The 23,157-nt window shown below is 45.1% G+C and overlaps 1 protein-coding gene across 1 annotated transcript in view; it reads left to right on the top strand.

The window, feature by feature from the left end:
- Window positions 1-23,157, top strand: part of LOC143817709 (uncharacterized) — a 281,558-nt gene that overhangs the window by 68,762 nt on the left and 189,639 nt on the right. The window contains exons 10-12 of the mRNA XM_077299196.1: window positions 9,757-9,942; window positions 12,418-12,649; window positions 12,786-12,905. Coding sequence (XP_077155311.1) covers window positions 9,757-9,942; window positions 12,418-12,649; window positions 12,786-12,905 — 538 coding nt within the window. The remainder of the gene's footprint in view (window positions 1-9,756; window positions 9,943-12,417; window positions 12,650-12,785; window positions 12,906-23,157) is intronic.

Below are 23,157 nucleotides of genomic sequence, written 5' to 3'. Positions count from 1 at the left end.
TTGAAATGCCCAGCCTGAACTGATAATGGAGCGAAGTCATAGATTCACCCGTAGCTAGGAAACTTTATAAAAAAAAAAAAAAAAAAAAATGTTAAAAATTGTTTGTCTGTGCAATTTTTTATAATATGGCACTGTTAATTTTTTTTAAAATGACAGGAGACCCAATAAAACCAGCATGAATCCGGTGTAAAAAAACAGTGGAATGTCCGCCAAGAAAACCCAAATTACATGCTGCAGAAAATAGTGCGCAATATGTCAGCGCAGTATTGTCTGCAGCATGTAATATAACATTCAAAATGACCAATGACAGGAAAAAAGCAGTTGCATGTCATCAAACCCAAAAAACCCCCCAAAAAAAAAACTGCAGAAAATGCAACGCAATATTTCAGCGCAGTATTTTCTGCAGTCTGTTATCTAACATTCAATATGAGCAATGACATTTAAATAAAGCAGTTGAATGTCCGCCAAGAAAACACAAACTACATGCTGCAGAAAATAGTGCGCAATATGTCAGCGCAGTATTGTCTGCAGCATGTAATATAACATTCAAAATGACCAATGACAGGAAAAAAGCAGTTGCATGTCATCAAACCCAAAAAAACCAAAAAAAAAAAAAACTGCAGAAAATGCAACGCAATATTTCAGCACAGTATTTTCTGCAGTCTGTTAACATTCAATATCAGCAATGACATTTAAATAAAGCAGTTGAATGTCCGCCAAGAAAACCAAAACTACATGCTGCAGAAAATAGTGCGCAATATGCCAGCGCAGTATTTTCTGCAGCATGTAATATAACATTCAATATCAGCAATGAAATAAAAAAAAGAGGCTTACCGCAGGGTCACCATCAGCCGCTCCGCCGGTGTGATGGCAAGCCTCATCCTTGTATCCTGTCTTCGGATGACATCCTCCAGTTTTGCAAGCAAAAAATCAAAATGTTCAATCCTCATCCGCACGTAGTTGTGGAATTTGTGTGGATTGTGCCGCAACTCCAGGTACAGAGTGGACTGGACACCCCGGGTCATCCGTAGTTGATTAATCGGATGAATCCACATTCGTCTTCGTCTCCGTTGCTGCAGAAGCATCCTACGCCTTTCCGCTGCCGCCTCCTTCTCCCGCACTATGATATCCAGGCGATTTGTCTCAAAGATAACGTCGGTAACCAAACTAGCAATCCTCCCAAGAACACCTTCCATCGCTGCCACAAAACTAAAACCCACAAAGATGGGCTGTAAATACAGTACTATATAGTTTTTCAAATTTTCCAGTAGCCAATCAAATTTTGGGAGCCTCCCCTTTTAAAAACGGATCCGTCGGAAAAACGGATACAACGGATGGTAAAACGGATACAACGTATGCAACGCATCCAGTATTTTCGACGGAAACGTTTAGCGGATTTGCGACGGATCCGTCGAAATGCTGGATGCGTGGCATACGTTTGTCACCGTTTTTCAATTTTTTGACGCATCCGTTTTTTCGGCAAAAAAACGGATTTGCGACGTAATGCAGTAAACGCTAGTGTGAAACTAGCCTTATCCATATGTTGACCATGAAACAATCATCAGCTGTGCACACAATATTTAATTAATAGTATTAATGTATATATTCTAAATATATGGTACACTAATAATTACAAAGAATACAGCGGACTCCATTGTAAGAGCCAACAGTCATGATGATACTGGTCCCATGTTTGGGCACACTGTAGGGCTCAGAAAGGAAGGAGTGACATTTTGGAATGCAGACTTTGATGGAATGGTATGTGGGTGTCAGTGATACCATATTTATATCCTTTTTTATGTTTTGGCGCTTTAACACAACAAAAACTATTTATATTATTTTTTCATCACTTTATTCTGAGAACTATACCTTTACTATTTTTCCGCTACTAGAGCTGTATGGCAAGCTTGCTGTTTACGGGACAACATGACATTTTCAGCAATACCATTTTTATTTACATTCGTGTTTTGATTGCGTTTTATTTTGCTTTTTGTTCGGCGGTATGATGATAAAGCATCGTTTTTTGCCTCTTTTTTTTTTTTACAATGTTCACTGAAGGGGTTAACTAGTGTGACATTTTCATAGGGCGGGCCATTCTGGATACGGTGATACCAAATATGTGTACTTTTTTGTTATTAAAATATTTATTTATGGTACAATATATATATATAACTTTGCGGATTATATGACACACCGGTTTCTAAGACACACCCCAAATTTTGAGGAGAAAAATAGGAAAAAATACTTTTTTTTAATAAAATGGTGGTGCTTCTTATAATCCATGCGTCTTAGTCTACGTTCACATTTGCGGTCTGCGCCGCAGCATCGGGCGCCGCAGCGTCGCCGCATGCGTCATGCGCCCCTATATTTAACATGGGGGCACATGGACATGCGTCGCACTTGCGTTTTGCGCCGCATGCGTCCCTGCGGCGCACGCGTCCGGGCGCAGAGGACGCAGCAAGTTGCATTTTTGCTGCGTCCAAAATCAATAAAAAAAAGGACGCATGCGGCGCAAAACGCAGCGTTGTGCATGCGTTTTGCTGCGTTTTTGTTTGCGTTGTGCGTTGCGGCGCCGACGCTGCGGCGCACAACGCAAATGTGAACGTAGCCTTATTGCTTACCGGGGGTGGTGGCTGCAGTGAAGCGGGGTCCCAGGGTCGCTGCTGGCGGACGCAAGAGTGGAGCATTGCTGCAGGCCGCAGGCTGGGATGAGGAGGTGTTCAGGTGTGCGCCGCTGCGGGTATTCGGTGGTGCGGGGGCTCTGCCGACATTTTGTGAAAGCCCAGAGCTCCCGCACTTACATGATTTAATATGATTCACTCCTATCTTGTTGCGGGGGGGGCTGCTCTCGATGGTTCTTGAGCCGGAGCAGGGGCTCCGCTGAAGCTGGACCATTCACTCCGCATTTCTTGTATTTCACTCTGGCTCAGCTGCAGGTGGGATGGGTAAAAAACACCAAAACAGGAAAAATTCAAGACAACACACCAAAAACAGGCAGAGATGCTTACCTGTCTAAATGGGCCTCAATACAAATGCACAAGCAGGGTGCAGCGGACCCAAATAAAATAGCAAATGCACAGGTGCAATACCTAATGAAACAGCCAGCCTTCAATCAGGGATTGGCCGTGTGGTACACCAATGCGCTAAGATACATACTCTGTATGTGGCATGTTCACACAAGGAATGCAGAGCATCTGGTTCTCAGCCTATTAATTAACGCTGAGGTGGGATAGGTACTTCATTGCTCCGGACCATCCCTGCTAGGGCTGCCACCCCTGTTCCTGCTCTCTCATGTGCGCCTCCCCCTCTACTTCTAGGAAGGTAATACGTGGGCTAGTGCGTAGGTGTTCTCGCAAAACCTTCTTAAGCGGCACGTCCCTGAGACCCGACACAAACTGATCTCTCAATATCCTATCGGGGGGTCCCACTCCCATCGTCCCCACATTATCCCTTTTAGTGATGTGCGCATGCACGCACCTCCTGCATCTCATTGATATACTGCATCATCGTCCCTCCCTCTAAACGCAGTGAAACAATCGCATCCGCAACTTTCCCACATCAGTGGGATCTCCATGCATTTCTTCTAGAATCTGCACCACCTTATCCAATGTATCCCGTTTGTGGGGGAGGGGGCGGAACATAGTAGAGTACAGGGCCTCACCAGGGTCATTAAAGCTGTCTCAGCCAGCATAGCGGGGGTCATGGGGTGCATCCACAACATACTCTTAACCCTCTCTGTCCAGTCCCACAACATCATATTACGCCCTGTGAACTTTGCGAGATTGCTAAGCATGGCCCCCAATGGTAAGCTGGACCTCGGGGCACTCATGGTGGATTGGTCTGCAGCGTCTGTGTCAAAAGACTGCATCCTGCTGACTGCGCCAAATGTAACACAGGTAATCGGATGCAGTGACACAGAAGCATAGAGCAGGGGTTAACAATTACTTATTTATCAATACAGGAACAACCTCCTCGCAGGGAGCAACAGGAAATAAACGAATAAAGCATGAGGGAAAAACATGGGGAAACATTCATTCAAAATGGCAGTCTATGTATTAATTCCACTTAGTGTGAGTCCACTGTCCGTTTCTCCTCCTGGGTCAGATGGTTGGTCGGCTGTCGGCTGAGGCCGGTGCTGTGTTCTTCCAGCTTCCCCGCCTAACAAGATGTCCTCACTTCTGGCATCAGCGGGCGGTTACAGGTCTTACCCGCTGAGCCCCTAGTCCGTTATGCTGAAGCTCTGCAAAGGGACATTCACCACAATTCTCCACTCAGCGTAGGTTCCTCCGCACGTCCGTTGAAACCCGGGCACCGTCACTGTGCCCGGCCGTGATCGCTGCTATGCAGCTTATCCTTCCCCGCAGTTCAGCGCCGTCCTCTCTGACTCGTCTTTCTGGCGGGAAAGCCCCTCTCTTTTCCCACGCAATCCCTTTTGTACCTTCCTGACTCACCACGCCCCTTCTGCCTGGGTTCAATGTTTGCTCCATCCTCAATCAATTTCTCCCCTGCAACAGTAGGTGCGGCCCCAGCAGTTCCGGACCTGGTGCCCTTTCAGCACCCACAGCCCGGTCTTCTATCCTACATATATGCAGTATATTTTTCAGCATGTGTATTTTTGTGATCAACTTGGTACTCATTACTTGTACTTATTATCATGTAGTGATCACTTATATTAGAGTGACTAATTTGGTCATTATACATCACTTGCACGTATTATTTATTATTACTGTATTTAATTTACACATATTTATTATCATTATTACTTCTCTTTTTTTGTTTTACCTCCTTTCCCCTCTTTCCTTTTTCTCTTTTCTTCCCTATTCCTCTTTTTTTCCCTTGTCCCTTCCTTTTCCTTCACTATATATCATTCACCTTCACGTTCGCATCTCTACTGATTTCATATTTATACATGTTTGCCTTGAACTTTTCCGTTAAGAGAAATGGCTGCTGCCACCTGCACGGTCGTGGTGTAGCCCCGCTCCGCCAACATCTCGGACGGCATCCATACGAGGGCAGCATTGGGTACTGATGTCACAGGGATATTTTCCCTCACCCACATTGTCACCGAGATTGGCCAGATGTGATGTGACCAGTGGCCAGTGCGCAACTGTGCAAGTGCTGAAACCATGACTGGAAACACAAACACATACACCTGTAAGCAGGTGTATACTGTATAAATGCACACATTATACATGATGCCACATAGCCCCACGTGGAAGCCTATGTGAAACGCGCGTCAGGGCTACAGACTCAGATCAGGACAACCCCTTACATAGGTAAGCCATGAAATTACTTTCACTCTTTGTAACCATTCCTACAATAGCATGTTTATTTTCACCCATCTTAACATGCATATACAGTACTTGTGTTCTCTCAGTGATATCAGCATACTATTAAAATTTTTCTTCTACACTTTAACGCCATCTGTTTGCATAATGATATTATTATTTAATATGCTTGAATTTCTTTGAAATTGGAACTGGATTAATGATGACATATATTACTAATATTTCATGCTTATTTACTATGGATTAATTTAGTCATTTTGTCATTCTGCGTTCTTGTGTCCTCACCCTTGGCCTAGTATTTTGCATGTCCAATGATCTGTTTACAAGTGTTCTTTGACACTATTTTTAAATTTTTTTATTCTTAACCCCTTTGCAACCTGTGCTGTACTAGTACAGCGCATGTCGCTTCTCTGCCGTTGATGTGGGCTCCGGCGATGAGCCCACATCTTTCCCGGCACATGTCAGCTGTTTTGAGCAGCTGACATGTGCCCGGAACAGCCAAGGGTGGAATCGCGATCTATCAGCTGCTATTAACTCGTTAAATGCCGCTGTCAAACTTTGACAGCGGCATTTAACGCACACTTCTGTCCATCGGAAAACAAAGGAGTGGCTCAAAAAGAAGCATATTAAGGTCATTGAGTGGCCTAGCCAGTCTCCAGACCTTAATGCCATAGAAAACTTATGGAGGGAGTTGAAGCTCCGAGTTGCCAAGCGACAGCCTCAAAATCTTAATGATTTAGATTAGCCTACCCTTAAAATTATAGACTGTTCATGTCTTGGTCAGTGGGCAAACTTCCAAAATCAGCAAGGGATCAAATAATTATTTCCTTCACTGTACATGACAGTACTTTACATTTCATCCTCAACAAGATCTCAGTCATACAATTCCATGCTAGCAGAATCCTTCTGTGCTACTTTCTGCACACCCTTTGCTGCAGCTACCTTTCCAGATTTTACATTGAGACAAGACAGAATTCCTTCTCCAAATCTTCTACACTAGGTGTCAATTTGCAATCTATCACTCTTATCAGGGAGTCCTTGTCCAGCCAATAGTAGCCTTAGGACTACCAGTAATTCTGCACCACTGTTGTTCTCAACTTTGCTCTGGTTTGGGCATAGCTCCAAACTCTACTGGATTCAGCAGGACTTTCCCAATTTGTGGGCTCTGTCAGGGCTTTTGTCCTAACTTCGTCTCACTCTCTTCTCTACCTTCGTGGCTCCTTTTCCTCGTGGGCAGGGCCACATCTCTCTGATAACACGTACATAAATAAAATAAAAAACTCTCTTTTCTAGCGAGCATTGAACTCACAACCTCCATATTCACAGCCAGAAGCGCTAGCTATGAGCCACTGCCCACATTGATAAAGATAGGAGAATTTGGTAATCTTGAGCTGTATGGCAGGCAGATGATACAGATACAGAGAGATACATCTGTATATAGAAATATATCTCTATGTCCTGTATCCTAGAGATGGAGAAAAAGTCATATTATTTTGCTCTTATAAAACTACTAAAAAATGATAAAAAAATTTCAAAAATGTAATTTTCCCTTTTTTTATTAATCTCCCCAGGACTCGAACCTACAAAATTGCATGCACTGGGAGAATTTTCTATACTTAAGGCTATGTTCATACTATCAGTATTTTTTTCAGCATTTTACATCAGTATTTGTAAGCCAAAACCAGGTGAGGAACAATCAGAGAAAAAGTATAACAGAAACACATGCACCAGTTCTGCATTTTTATCTCACCCCTGGTTTTGGCTTATACATACTGATGTGAAATACTGCCCAAATACTGATAGTGTTATCATAGCCTTAAGCTGCATTGCAGGCAGTGACCCCAGAAGTAGATGATACTGGCACATAGAGGCACATCTGTACTTAGCAATGTATTTCTATGTCCTTAGATTCTAGAGGGAGAGTAAAAGAGATTTTTTTTCCTATAAAATTGCTAAAAAATAATCATAAAAATGTCATTTTTAATGTCCTTTTTAAAGTAATAATAAACATCACAAATCAGCAAATAACAGACATATTTGTTGACCCTGTAATCGTAGCAACCTGTACAACACAGCTATCAGATTCAGAGATAGGTAAATTGTGTAAAACAAATGGCGTGATTGCCGTAGAAATGCTGCGATTTTTCCGAATGCTTTTTTCTTTATATTTTCCGCTTGGGTCCGCACCACACAATGCAATAATAACCTTTTCTGATTATTGTGTGTTTGCTGCATTTCTTGTAAGTGTTTTCCTCCTTATTTTATGCTTTTTTTGGTGCAGGTGTGACTCCATTTTTTAATACTATAGAAAAGCTTTGATTTTAAAAATGCAACGGCTTTTTGTTATGTGCATCATGAAATATAATGATGGACGTTTTCATATGTAAACAGACTTAAAGGGGTTGTCCCACAAGCAAAGTACATTTTAGTTAATAGATCTTAGAATAAAATATTGGAATAATATAATATGTTATGTAAGAGCAGCAAAAACATATGGCACAATTTAAATATTTACCGTATATACCCGTGTATAAGCCGAGTTTTTCAGCACTTTTTTTTGTGGTGAAAACGTACCCCCCCTCTGCTTATACACGAGTCATCATCCCAGAAAGACAGACGGGGAGAGGGAGCGGCAGAGCAGCGGGTCACAGAGGCAGGAGCCGGCGGCTGCAGCTAAAGCCTGTGCCTGCTGCTAAAGAGAAATTAATATTCACTGCGCTGGCAGTGAATATTCATTTCTCTTATAGTGCGCACAGTTACAGCTGCAGCTGCCAGCTTCCAGCACACATCCTACTTACCTTCCCTGCGCTCCCTTGCTGCTTCTCGTTCTGGCACCAGCAGGTCTTCTGGCCAAGCAATCACGTGTCACCTGCTCATTAAGGTTATGAAAATTCACTTCTCTCCACTCCCATAGGCGTGGAGTGAATATTCATTACCTTAAAGAGCGGGGACACGTGATCGCTCGGAGGGAAGAGCTGCTGGCACGGAACGAGATGCAGCGAGGGCACGCAGGGAAGGTAAGTAGGATGTGTTTTTTTTTATTGGAACCATGCATACAAAGACAGGGATGGGGAGCCATGCATACAAGGATAGATGATAAGGAGCCATATATACAAGAGCAGGGATAAGGAGCCATGCATACAGGAACGGGGAGCTATGCGTACAAAGACAGGGATGGGGAGCAATGCATACAAGGACAGGGATGAGGAGGCCATGCATACCAGGATAGGGATGAGGTGACGGTGCATACCCGGCTTATACCCGAGTCAATAAGTTTTCCCAGTTTTTCGTGGCAAAATTAGGTGCCTCGGATTATACTTGGGTTGACTTATACATGAGTATATATGGTAATAGCAAATGATAAAAAAAAACTTGAATAATACATATAAAAAAGTATGATGCAGCAAAAGTGCCCCCAAATACTGTATAATACCCCCACAGTGAATTCCTTCATAGTACCTTCCACACGCACACTATGATGACCCTACTGGACCCCCTCCCTCAATCTCCAACGACAAAGAATGATGACCCCATCACAGTATGATTCTCCCGCCAACTGTAATCCCCACATAGTCCTCAATACAGTATAATGTGGACCAGCATTGCCTTCCATACAGTATAATGAGCCCCATATAGTGCTCCATTCAGAATAATGCACCCCACATAGTGCTTCATACAGTATATGGCCCCACATAGTGCTCCATAAAGTATAATGAGCCCCATATAGTGCTCCATTCAAAATAATGCACCCCACATATTGCTCCATACAGTATAATGGCCTCCCATAGTGATCCATTCTGTATAGAGGCCCAAAATAGTGCTTCATACAGTATAATGGGTCCAATATAGTGCTCCATTCAGAATAATATACCTCACATAGTGCTCCATACAGTATAATGGCCCCACACAGTGCACCATACAGTAAAATATGCTCCACATTAAAACAAAAATAATTAAATACTCACCTCTGCCAACTCCCCCGCTGCTCACTGTCTCTACATGGTGTTTTCAGATCCTCTGCACATCTCGGTCCATTGGGTTTGTTGTAGTGATGTCATTGCGCCCGCTGTGATGAGTTGTCAGATGCAGAGGAGAAATTTGTATCACATAATTTGCCCCTTTTTCTGTTCTTTAAAAGTTGTGAGGTATGCATCTGATCCCCTTCCAGCTTCCCACTAAGCTGTACTCACTTATAGGATAATGCTTTAGTCACTTTTATATTTAATATATTTAATAAAGTTGATATTTAATAAAGTTGATGTGTTTGTGCGATATTTTGTAGCACCATTTTTCATTTTGTTTATCTTGGGATACTTAGGTGCATCTCTCTTATTCAGCGAGATACTTTTTGGTTATAGGAATATTGGTTGGTCCTGAGCTGCTCATCTCACCTCATGACAGATGTGACCAAGTATACCATATACAGTATGTGTAACCATATATAACAAAATAATTATGTTTTTCACAGAAACAAACAGTCGTTGGAAATGTCTCAGAGCATTACCATGTATGAAGTACCAACTCCATGGGTGTATGGAGGAGATCAATTCTTTGATGATAAGACTCTGGAAAGTGAGGAGTCAGTTTGGATAGACTCTCCATGGCCTCTGCACAATGCTTCCTGTTTCCAAAATATGAACATGTTTATGGAACGGTGAGATGGTCATAATTACAAAATAATAAAAATAATTTTTTGCAAACGTGCATGGGAGGGGGGGGGGGGGCCCTGTCACATGATTGTCAGAGGAGATAAGGATATAGAACATCAAATTTCAGACTGCAGATCCTTTTGTTTGCTAAGAGGTAAGTCATCACAAGAGATGTCTGGCAGCAGCTCTCCACAGTGAGCACCCCTGTGTATGAGAGAGTTTAGCAAGATATCTGCTAGCCAAACAATTGGCTGATTGGTTTTGATTGACAGCTATCTAAAAAATATGGAGGCTTTAGTTAATCACTTGATCTGAAGGGAGTATAGCTGAGCTAACAGCCCTATGAGAGGAGAACTGTAGCTACTAAGATGTTTATAAAGAGGCATTGTTCAACTTTGCTGTACTGTGTAAGTTGTGATTACACACAGCTCTGCAGTGAGATCAGGAGAGTAGACTGGCAGTCATAACACGTCTCTCACTGGTAATGGCACCTTTCATTTAAAATAATCTCTGGAAGCAGCTTCTCAGTCAGAGAAATGCACACTAGTAATGCCACACATTCCTCCCTTATGTACTTTGACTATCACACAATCATCACTTATGTACTAGGACCACAACACAGCCCCCCTTATAAATTATAACTGCCACTCAGAGCTAATATGAATTATGACTGCAACATCGTCCTCCTTATGAACTACAACCAAGACACTATCCTCATTATGATGTGTAACCAACACATGGCCCTCCCTTATGAATTATAATTTCCACATCATCCTCCATTATAGTCTATGACTGCCAAATCGTAGTCCTTATGAACCGTGGTTCCACACTGCACTGTCCACTTCATGCTGTCCATATCTCCATGGTGCCCACTCCCCATACTGTGTCCCCTTTTCACAGAGTCCCTCTTTATGCTGTGTTCCCTTTTTTCCAGTGTCCCTCTCCATACTATATCTCCACTTCACTATGTTCCTCTCCATACTGTGAACCCTCTTCACGCTGTTCTCCCACACTGCCCCACACTGCCCCTCTCCATAGTGTCACCTCTTTCCAATGCATCTCTCCATATTGTGCCCCCATTCCACAGTGTCCCTTTATACTGTGACCCCTCTTTATAGTGCCCCTCTCCATACTTTGCCCCCTCTTCAGTGTCTCTCCCCATACTGTGCCCACAGGGTGCCCTTGTGCAACAACAGTATATAAGCCCTTTGCAGTCCAATAGCTCCTGATAATACACCTGTTAATGTGTCTGTGACAAAATGTACTTGCTGCTTTGGGGATTGAAATAGGCCCCTTATCTATTGAGCAGTTGCGCAGGTTGTTACACCAATGTTGTGTCCACCCCTGTGTTCCCCTTTTCGCAGTGTACCTCTCCATGCTGTGCTCTTCTCAGATTGTCCCCCTAAGCTACTCCCTCTTCATTCTGTCCAACATCTTGACACTATGTCCTCTATGCTACCCAGTCTCCATACTGTGCCCTCACACTATCTCATACTCTGTATGACGAACCCTCCCCATTTCCCATGTATAGTGAAAATTCCTTTTATCTTCAACTCTGTGATTGCTTACCTTCTTGCCACAGCTTCTGCGTTTTTGCCACTTTAGCAGTGTTATAATGACATCAGCAGTATGATGCAGCGTGGTGAACTTATCCCACCACTGCTTGTTGGGGCATGGAGTGCAGTAGTGCTCCTCTAAACCTGGAAGTGCCAGCACACTCAAATTTTCATTTGTATTCATGTCTCAATGAAGTGAATGCAATTAATGCAACCCCTTCCCTCCATAAAGATGCCGTTTTTGTTATTTTATCTGGTGGAGGTATAAGGAGATAGAAAAATAGTATTTTTTTTTCATTCATGCCAGAACCGGCCGCTCAACCTGCAGCTTTAGGCACTGGATGTCCAGGGCTTAGTAGCAAATAGGGTCCTGTAAATACATGTCACTACATACGAACGTAACTTCAAAATGGTGGATAAGTTTCAAAATTGGTTACACCCTGCTTTATTAAATTCATACATTGCAAAATTAATCACAGTACAAAATAAAATAACCACCTGGGCTGTCTGGCTACTAACCATACACGATAAGTTTGGAATTAAAAATCTACTCACAGGTTCCCTTTAACGTGTGTTCTAAAGGGGTGGATGAGAAGAAACAAACCTTCTCAGAAGCAAACCATAAAACTCATCATAGTGGAAGTATGGACTTTTTAAGTACATTTCACCATTTGAAGTCTATAAATATGATCCCTGAAAGTATAGTCTGCCTCTCAGAGAGGACCGAACTGGATGCCAGACCACTGCAGTGCGAATCGAGTTGTTCATCTCTAGTTGACTAGTTTATCTGATCACATTGTGCTTGAGCTATTTCTATCTGTTGAATGAAAAAATGTACGGGGTTGCTGTATTTGTGGCATACCCATACATCGAGAAGATAAAGTTTGTAATGTAGTTTTGTTATCTTTCTGCATTTCTTTTTAGGTGCAACGATGTTCTTGATGTGGTGGAAACAATGAAACATTTTGAGGCTTTAAATGACGTGGCGGTTATTGGTGGTGCCGGAACCCCAAGTTCTGATGCTATGGTGCAAGAAATCTGGAGCTCATATTGCCAAGCCAAAGAATCTTTTATGAATCAAATCACTGATGTTTTAACTGCTGGTAAAAATAGTACTTTCCAGAAAGCTTTCTTTGACTTGAGAACTACAATAAAGGTACCTTTTAAAAATCAGTAATATATTATTTCACAAATGTAAGAGTATTCAAGGATGCAATCAATTACATCTCTCCTCAGCATAACTTCTGTCACTTACCAGCCTTCTAACATTTTGTTAATTTATCTTTTGGCAGAGCCTGGAACATCAGCTTGGAAATATTCTTAGAAATAGTCTGGATCAATGTCCTACTATAGCTTCCCACCTAAAACTGCTGGAGGTGTTTGAAGGAGTCACCAGAAGAGATGTTGTTAAGGTAATAGCTGCAGCTTAATACACAATGTCTGTTTTTTTCCCACTACCATTTAGGTAAGTTTGATATTCTATATACCTTTGTTTTTCAAGCAGTTGTTCTTCTAAATGCTGTTTATATACTGTAATTCTTGCTTCTCCAGTTTCATATGTCTTTTCATATTGTGGGCTACAGTATCTGCAAATATTGTTACTATAATCATTTCCTGAAAATATGTATACGGACATCTTTATTTAGATCAGGAGTGCACTAACATATCTGGTCACATTGTCAGACTAAACCAATAAAACTTAATAAACTATCAATGCAACTTATCACGTCGGATGATGCCACCATTAAACTGCAGATATAGGGTTAATCTGCAGGTTAATAGTGTTAGAAAGGTGCCCAGCTTCTGTACTGAAAGCGTAGCTACCTGGAAAAAATTATCTTTATTCTTCCCTGGAGCTGCTGCTTTGAGTCATACAGGCACCCCTGTGTGGCTACAGTTACAGAGCGGCAGCTCTAAGCTGGACCTCAGCAGCTTAGGCTACTTTCACACTTCCGTCTTTTTCCCTCCGTCGCAATCCGTCATTATGGCAAAAAACGGATCTTGCAAATGTGCCGCAGGATCCGTTTTTTTGCCATTGACTTTAACTAATGAACGATTGCGACGGATGGACACACGTTGCATCCGTCGTGTGACGGATGCGTCGTGTTTTTGCGGTCCGTCGTGACAAAAAAACATTCAATGTAACGTTTTTTTGTCCGTCGGTTCCGCCATTTCTGACCGCACATGCGCGGCCGGAACTCCACCCCCTCCTCTCCGCTCATCACAATGGGCAGCGGATGCGTTGTAAAAGTCCATCCGCTGCCCATGTTGTGCTACATTTAGCACAACGTCCGTCGGTACATCGGGCCGACGGTTTGCGACGGCCCCGTACCGACGGATGTGTGAAAGTAGCCTTAGCTGACAGCAGATTCTATACTGTTTCACCTCTTATAGCTGTCGCTCACTCTGTGCTGAACGGTGACTGCAGTTGTGGCAGCACACCTGTATGACTGAAAACAGGAAATTACTCCCAATGTCCTAATATCATGCATTCTGTTCCCTCCTGCACTTCATCTAGCTCTGTCACAATTTCTCCACTCAGTGATTGTTTTGCTGTACTATGGAAACTGGGTCATGCCGAGTTGTAAGAGTTGTTTTTATTCCAATAAATTTTTATTAAGTTTTCAAAATTCAACACAAATAGCCACCTGTCAACATGGCTGGCGGAACCACATAACTAACAAAGGATATCTGTGCAATATATCAATAGCTCTGTGATCTCAGCTTTTCCATCAAGTAATCATGTATTGTATATTAAGAAAAAAATCAAACCTCCAGAATTACATTTTTTTTTCGTCGCCGTGACATTGCATTAAAATGCAATAACGGGTGATCAAAAGATCGTATCTGCACAAATATGGTATCATTAAAAATGTCAGCTTGGCACGCAAATAATAAGCCCTCACCCAACCCGAGATCACGAAAAATGGAGACGCTACGGGCACAATTTTTTTTTTTGTAGCAAAGTTTGGAATTTTTTTTCACTACTTAGATAAAAACGAACCTAGACATGTTTGGTGTCTATGAACTCATAATGACCTGGAGAGTCATAATGGCAGGTCAGTTTTAACATTTAGGGAACCTAGCAAAAAAGCCAAAAACAAATGTGGGATTGTACTTTTTTTGCAACTTCACCGCACTTGGAATTTTTTTCCCTGTTTTCGAGTACATGACATGCTAAAACCAATGGTGTCATTCAAAATTACAACTCATCCTGCAAAAATTAAGCTCTCACATGGCCATATTGACCACCAAATAAAAAAGTTATGGCTGTGGGAAGGAGGTGAGTGAAAAACGACAACGCAAAAACGAAAAAAGCTCCGGTCATGAAGGGGTTAAGCTGGGGTCCAATAATATCTGCATCATGAGAACCTTTTTAATAAGATTGGCTACCCTATCCCAAAATTTAGTGACTATGGGACAAAATGAACACAGATGACCCAATGTACCTTTCTCCCCACATCCTTTCAAATATAGTGAGGATATGTGGAACAACAATGAGCTAGTTTCGCTGGTCACTGGTACCATCGTAGGTGTATCTTTTTCAAGTGTTCAAGATGGTTTATACACGAGGATACACGTTGTACCTCTCCCAAACCCACACTCCACTCGTCCGGTTCTAGGGATATGCCTAATTCCAATTCCCAGTGCTTCATATAGGGTAGTTTATCACCTAAATCTATCTCATTCAGAGCTTTGCATAAAATTGAAACTCCTTTAGAATTAACTATTAGCCCAGTGTTTTATGGGGAGAGTGAAAAATACAGATTGTGGGGAGCAGGGCCGGACTGGGACTAAAATTCAGCCCTGGCATTTGAAGTCACACAGGCCCACTTGTCACATGGTGACAAAGTGGGGCCCTAGGTAAAGTTTAAAATGGGGCCCCAAATGCTAACATATTGCACATCACACAAAAGCATGACCCTGGTATTGTCGACGGGGTAGTCTTCTGAAGTAAAAGACCCACCCCCCACACCTCTTCTCCCAACCGTGGCCCCCATCTATCATTCCTATAAACAATAAAGACATGACCACATTAATTCTTTTGGAATGATATAGGCCACAGTAGCCTTTTTATTAAACATAAACAATAAATACATTGATACAAAGCAATCATAACATTTTAAAGGCTAGAAGGAGTCCTCGGAGCCCCAAGAATCTGGTGATTGACAACCCATACCGTGAACGTACATAACACCAACTTTACTCCCAGCCATTCAAAAACCCTGGCTCGGGAGCACCAAAAACCCAACCAAGGGTTCCCTGTTCACGGTAAAAAATCCCAGGAGATCCGGCCACCCCTGCCGGAACTCCCCAACCACCATTCACCAGATTCAAAAGACACCAACACCAAAACAGAGGAGCCATAAGCCAAAATGGATCCCCAAACCAATTTATTACCAACTCCCAGGACTCCCCCCAGCCACCACAATGAGAGGCCCTTTGAACACCTCAAAGGCCCGAGACCCCACCACTCCGAAAAAATATAGCCCGTTCAATGCCCTCCTGAATAGCGAGGGCCCAAAAATCCATACCCACCGCATTCAAATGGACCCCATCGGCCAACCAAAAGGCCCCTTCCCCTTTCTCCAGCTCGAAATGCCGAACCGCCACACCTCCATTCCTGGCCACAAAAACAGATACCACCCGATTAACCTTTATCCGGGCTTTATTCAACTTGTCCAAAGACCTCATGTTCCTCCACCGCTTGCGCGGCACGATATCTGACCAAATAATGGTCAAACCGGGGTACAATACCCACAAACGCAGACAGTCCTGCTTGATATCCTTTATCAAATCTCTAAATGGTCGGGCACCCAAGTCATTACCCCCGACGTGCAATACTAAAACATCTGGAGCCCTGTCCAGCCGAACACTATCGTTAATTTCCTTCGAAACTCTATGCCACACCAACCCCCTAAAACCCAACCAATGGATTACCGCCACCTCGCGACCGAAACCCAGTTGCCGCCCCTCGCTCCGCACGTCGGCCCGCTGCGCTCCCCAATGGACGTATGAATGGCCGAAAATCCACACCAACAACGGCGAGGAACCTGAAAAATACAAAGCGAAAATCAAAACAACACAACCAAAAACAACAGCCATCCAGCCCCCACTTTCCAAAAACGCACCTCCATTTACGGGCGCACGTAGCTCTGATATCTATCGGAGCGCCACCTACCAATGCGCTGAATTACCGGAACCCCAAGACCCCCAACGCCGCTTCCGTCGCCACCCCAATCCTGAAAGAGTGAGGAGCGAAACCACCTACCTCCAGACCCAGCAACCCAATTGCCTTTCTAAAAATCGACGTAAATTGATACCGGGACAACAAGGAACCGTCCATGTGGCATAGCAACGACCGATCACGACTAGGCCGCAATTCCCAAAAATTTGCTAAACAGGCAACAGGGCACATAACCGACCCCGGAACAGCACCTAACACAATCCTGCTACCCCTACCTTCCTGATCGGACTTAGACCGCCGCAGCCACAACTCGACCGTCCCTGCCGATAAAAACACGTCGCGAGCTAACAAACCTCCCATAACATTCTTACTAGGTGAAACCAACTCGCCAACCCGGAATGCCCCAAAAAAGGCTAAAGAAAAAGCTAGCCGAAATAAACGCAATTCAAAACCCGACACACAAACCGAAGGCAAAACCCCGCCCAAGCTTTCCAACAAGCTGAAAGACACGGGACGTCTGGCATCCATGCGCCGCGGCCGCCGCCGAAAACCCTTCACCGCTTGTTTTACCAGAAAAACCTTAGTTAAATCCGATTGACCACATAATTTAAAACCAAATGCCAAACCCGACATAACACGAGACACCTTAGCAGGGGACCAACCCTCTGCAGCTCCACGACTCAACCAAGACAACAACACCCCAGCCTGCTCCTGCTCGCTTGGCCCACAACCAACAGCCCGCAACAACTCCACCCACTCCAGCCAAATAGCCTGGTAAGCCTCCCACGTTCTGGGAGCCAATGACGACTTGATCAATGCCTCCGCGTCTCGAACACCACAAGCCAAAGTTCTGCAGAGCATTCCAACCCCACGACCTCCGCATCTGGAACCAGTGACCGAAAACGTTCGAACTGCGAACGAGAAAGAGAGTCGGCAATGGAATTCTGAGCCCCAGGAACATGTGTCGCAGTTACGTGCGCGTTCAATTTCAAACACGATAAAACCAGCTGTCTCAACACACGCACCACAGGGGGCGACGAAGCCGACAAACTGTTTATCGCACAAACCACCCCCATGTTGTCACAATAAAAACGAACACGCCTGTTCCGAAAAACCTGTTACCACAAATGCACCGCCACCAAAATAGGGAAAATTTCCAAAAGTGTGATATTCCGAACCAAACCAGCAGAAATCCACGAAGCCGGCCACTGTGCTGCGCACCATTGCCCCTGAAAATACGCACCGAACCCTGACCCCCCGGCCGCATCAGTAAACAACTCCAATGACTCATTGTCAACCACTCCCTCCTGAAACAACGACCGGCCATTGTAGCTCTGCAAAAAACTACTCCACACCGTCAGATCATCCTTATGGTCAGCCGACAACCGCACAAAATGATGAGGAGCACGAACTCCTGCCGTAGCCATAGCCAACCGCCTAGAAAAAACTCTGCCCATAGGCATAACACGACAGGCGAAATTCAGCTTTCCGAGGAGCGACTGCAACTCCCTCAATGACAACTTCCGCAAACGACAAGCCCGCAGCACCTCCTCGCGCAAAGTCACAACTTTGTCAATGGGCAACCTGAACTCCCACTGAATGGTATCAATCACAATACCAAGGAAAGACAAACACGTACTCGGGCCCTCAGTTTTACCCGGAGCCAACGGAACTCCAAAACGATGCGCCACCAGTTCTATCGCTCTCAAAATCTTCTTACAACAGTCAGACCCAGTCGGGCCGACGCACAAAAAATCATCCAAATAATGAATGACGGAATCACAACCCGAAACGTCACGAACCACCCACTCCAAAAAGGAGCTAAACGCCTCAAACAACGCACAAGAAAGCGAACACCCCATGGGCAAACACCTATCAACAAAAAAGCGGTCCTCCCAAAAACAACCAAGCAGTCGAACGCTATCTGGATGAACCGGCAATAAACGAAAAGCGGATTCTATATCTGTCTTAGCTAGCAGAGCCCCTCTTCCGGCTTTTTGAACTCATTCAACCGCCAAGTCAAACGACACGTAAACCACTGAGCAAAGCCCAGGGTCAATCCCGTCATTAACTGACATACCTCTAGGATACGACAGATGCTGAATCAAACAAAATTTCCCTTCCTCTTTTTTAGGCACAACTCCTAAAGGGGAAACCACCAAATCCTCAAAAGGCGGTAACTCAAACGGGCCCGCCATCCGCCCCAAAGCAACCTCCTTCCGCAACTTTTCGGAAACCACATCAGCATATAACAAAGCCGACCGCAAATTCTTCCTAACACAAGGGACCTCAAACGAAGGGGCCGGAATTACAAAACCTTCTTGAAAACCTGACAACAATAACACCGCTTTTTCCCTATCTGGATATCTACTTAGATAAGGGACCATCTTTTCCCACATCACCGGTGTCACCCCCATGGGTATTACTGGCTCCTGACTTCCCTCTACCCTTCTTGAAACATTTCGCCGCCCCGTGTGTGGAGCCGCTACAGTGAGAACACAAGTGTTTAAACTTGCAGTTGACCCCGAATCTACACTGGCCTTCGTTAAACTGCCAGCAAACACCCAACTTTTGAGCCCCTGCCTGGCTAGCGGAACCAGAGGACCCTGAGGCACCGGACTGAAAACCCTGGCCGGACCCTCCGGCCCCTCCTTGAAAGGGATGGCCGAACTTGTACTGGGCCATCACCCGCAACCAAAGCCCGATATCTTTTTGATCCCAGCGAAGTGCCGGCCGAACCGCTTTCCTCTGTCTGAACTGCTCGTCATACCTGAGCCACGCCTGACCACCATAAACCCTATAAGCCTCATGAATAGAGTCCAAGTAACAGAAAATCCCTGAGCGATTCTCGGGTGCCTTCTCTTCAATCACACTAGCCAGAATGGCAAAGGCCTGCAGCCAGTTAGCGAACGTCTGAGGAATTAAGCGCCACCGCCGCTTTTCCTCATCTTCCTTCTTACCCTCATCTTTCTTTTTCTTATCTAAATTAAATTTCTCTAACGGAAGTAACGAAAATATTTCAACATATTCGTCCTTCGCAATCTTTTCTTTAACTTCCTTCTTAAGATGCGCCCCTAGGGGGCCCTCAAAACACACATAAACTTCGCCGTGAGTCCTGTCATCTACATGCACCCTACACTCTTTTTCTTTCTCCGTCTGCACTGAAACTGATGTCGGTGCAGGCGCCACAACTGGAGCCCCCACTGCCCCAAAAGCCCCCACCTGCGGGCTCAACCAAGCCAAATGTCTCTGAGCGGACATACTCTGCTCTAATCTAGATAACAAACCCTGCACGCTACCCAAAAGCTCACGAACCCCCACTGAACCAGCATCGCCCGCCACCCTCTCAACACTACCAACCCCCTGACTACCCATGAAAGCTGGCGATGCCAAATTAGGAGTACACAGACCCGACACAGACATATACTCACTGGGCTGCAAGGGATCTGTAGTCCCCCCAGCCGAAGTGCTGGCATCCAGACGTCCCCGGCTCGCCGCGTCCACGACCGATCCGCCCGAATCCAACCGATGATGAGATCCCAGGAGGTCTTCAAGGGTGCCCTGTCCAGGTACAGGCACCGCAGATAAAGGTGCCAGACTCTGTCTTCCGGAGGAGAATGGTGCCTGCGTGGATGTGCTGGCAGCACACCAGCTCCCATCCGCTCCAGCGCCTGCCGCCATAACGCCATCCTGCCGACCTGATGCAGGAGAGGTCCCCGCCACTGACGATGGGGCCAGCCCGGATCCGTCCTGCCTTGGGCCGCCCGTCCTGATGTCGCCGACCGAAAACGCCGCACTCCCGGATGTGGCCGAGGCAGGCCGCGCGGCTGGAGCCTCACCGCTGCGGCCTCCCGTTCCAACAGGCCCCAAACGCTGTCCGGCGCGCCGAAGCCCCGCCCCCACTGCACTGCGGGGTGAAGGCCTGCCAACCGCCGCTGAGCCCCGACCGGCAGATGGATTCCTCCCAGGCCGGGACCGAGCTACCGCTGATCTTACCGGCGCCCAGCCTGGAGGGTCCCGCGAGGGGCTCCTGCGCCTTCTGGGGGCTCGAGGACCGGAGTCTGGGGAAAGGCGCTCGGGGGGCCGCGTCCTCCGAGAACGCCGCTCCAGCGGCGCTGCAGCGCCGGACGGCCCTGCACCGTCCGACATGATGTGGGCCACCTGCGCCTGTAACCAGCCGGGGGGATGCGATGCTGCAGCCGCCCTGAGGGCCTCAAGGATCGAATCAATGCCAGACATTACAGGTATGTCTGCTCACGATCCAAAAGTGCGGGAAGTGACCAATCCCACCCCCCAAACTCCCATAAACCCTCAGGCCAAAAACCTTCCCTCCCCTCTCATTAACCCATTACCTACCCCACTCCCCCCCCTTGTCATGCAGGCCTTCGCCTACACCGTGGGGGGAGGGGGTACGGCTTGCTCCGGCCTTTTCTTTTCGGTTGTATTTACAAGCGCTGAGTTCAGGCCGCTAAATGAGTTTGATCGACATTACGGAAGTTGTTCAACGCTTGTTTCCCGGCCTCTTTCCACCAACTGAGGAATAATGATGGGACAGAACGATCACTAATAGATCACTAACAGATCACCATACAGTATCATGTTATAAGCAGCACATCTACAGTTTACACCCGCGATGTGCTGCTGAGAACAATTATTTTTGTTCCAGCAAAAACAATCTGAATATGCAGCATTTTACTTGTTTAGTAAAATACACCCCATAGTCCTCCATATATTATAATGTGCACCACAGTCCTCCATATAGTATAATACACTCCCTATAGTCCTTCATATATTAAAATACACTGCTCAGTCCTCCACATAGTATAATACACTCCTCATAGTCCTCCATATAGCATTATACACTCCTCATAGTGCTCCATATAGTATAATGCACCGCCATAGTCATCCATGTAGTACAATTCACTTCCCATAGTAAAATACACCCCATAGTCCTCCATATATTATAATGTGCTCCACAGTCCTCCATATAGTATAATACACTTCCTATAGTCCTCCATATTAAAATACAGTGCTCAGTCCTCCACATAGTATAATACACTCCTCATAGTTCGCCATATAGTATAATGCACTGCCATAGTCATCCATGTACTACAATTCACTTCCCATAGTATAATGCACCCCATAGTTCTTCATATAGTATAACGTATTCCCCATAGTCCTCGATACAGTATAATGCAGCCCACATATAGTATAATGCAGCCACCCCAGAGTATAATGCAGCCACCCCACAGAGTATAATGTAACCCCCCATAGAATATAATACAGCCCACCTCCCCATAATATATAATGTAGCCCCCCATAGAATATAATGCAGCCCCCATAGTATATAACACAGCCACCCCCATAGTATATAACACAGCCCCCCCATAGAATAGAATATTCCCCCACAATAGTATATAACACAGCCACATAGTACATAACATGGCCTCCCCATAGAATATAATATACTCCCCATAGTATATAGCAAAGCCCGCATAGTATATAGCACAAACCGTATAGTATATAGCACAGCCTGCATAATATAGCACAGCATGTGTAGTAGATAACACAGCCCACACAGCAGTATACAGCACAGCCCACGCAGTAGTATACAGCACAGACCACGCAGTAGTATACAGCACAGCCCACGTAGAAGTATACAGCACAGACCAAACAGTAGTATACAGCACAGCCCACAGAGTACTATATACAGCACAGCCCACAGAGCACTATATACAGCACAGCCCACAGAGCACTATATACAGCACAGCCCACAGAGCACTATATACAGCACAGCCCACAGAGCACTATATACAGCACAGCCCACAGAGCACTATATACAGCACAGCCCACAGAGTACTAAATACAGCACAGCAAAAAGAGTACTATATACAGCACAGCCCACAGAGCAATATATACAGCACAGCCCACAGAGCAATATATACAGCACAGCCCACAGAGCAATATATACAGCACAGCCCACAGAATACTATATACAGCACTGCCCACAGAGTACTATATATAGCACAGCTCACAGAGTACTATATATAGCACAGCCCACAGAGTACTATATACAGCACAGCCCACAGAGCACTATATACAGCACAGCCCACAGAGTAATATATACAGCACAGCCCACAGAGTACTATATGTAGCACAGCCCACAGAGTACTATATACAGCACAGCCCACAGAGTACTATATACAGCACAGCCCACAGAGCACTATATACAGCACAGCCCACAGAGTAATATATACAGCACAGCCCACAGAGCAATATATACAGCACAGCCCACAGAGCAATATATACAGCACAGCCCAGAGTACTATATACAGCACAGCCCACAGAGTACTAAATACAGCACAGCCCACAGAGCACTATATACAGCACAGCCCACAGAGTAATATATACAGCACAGCCTACAGAGTACTATATACAGCACAGCCCACAGAGTACTATATACAGCACAGCCCAGA

Source organism: Ranitomeya variabilis, chromosome 3 (assembly GCF_051348905.1).
Source record: "Ranitomeya variabilis isolate aRanVar5 chromosome 3, aRanVar5.hap1, whole genome shotgun sequence".
Classification (NCBI taxonomy): domain Eukaryota; kingdom Metazoa; phylum Chordata; class Amphibia; order Anura; family Dendrobatidae; genus Ranitomeya; species Ranitomeya variabilis.
The sequence above is the reverse complement of the archived record's forward strand: the minus strand, read 5'-3'. Positions and strand labels throughout refer to the sequence as shown.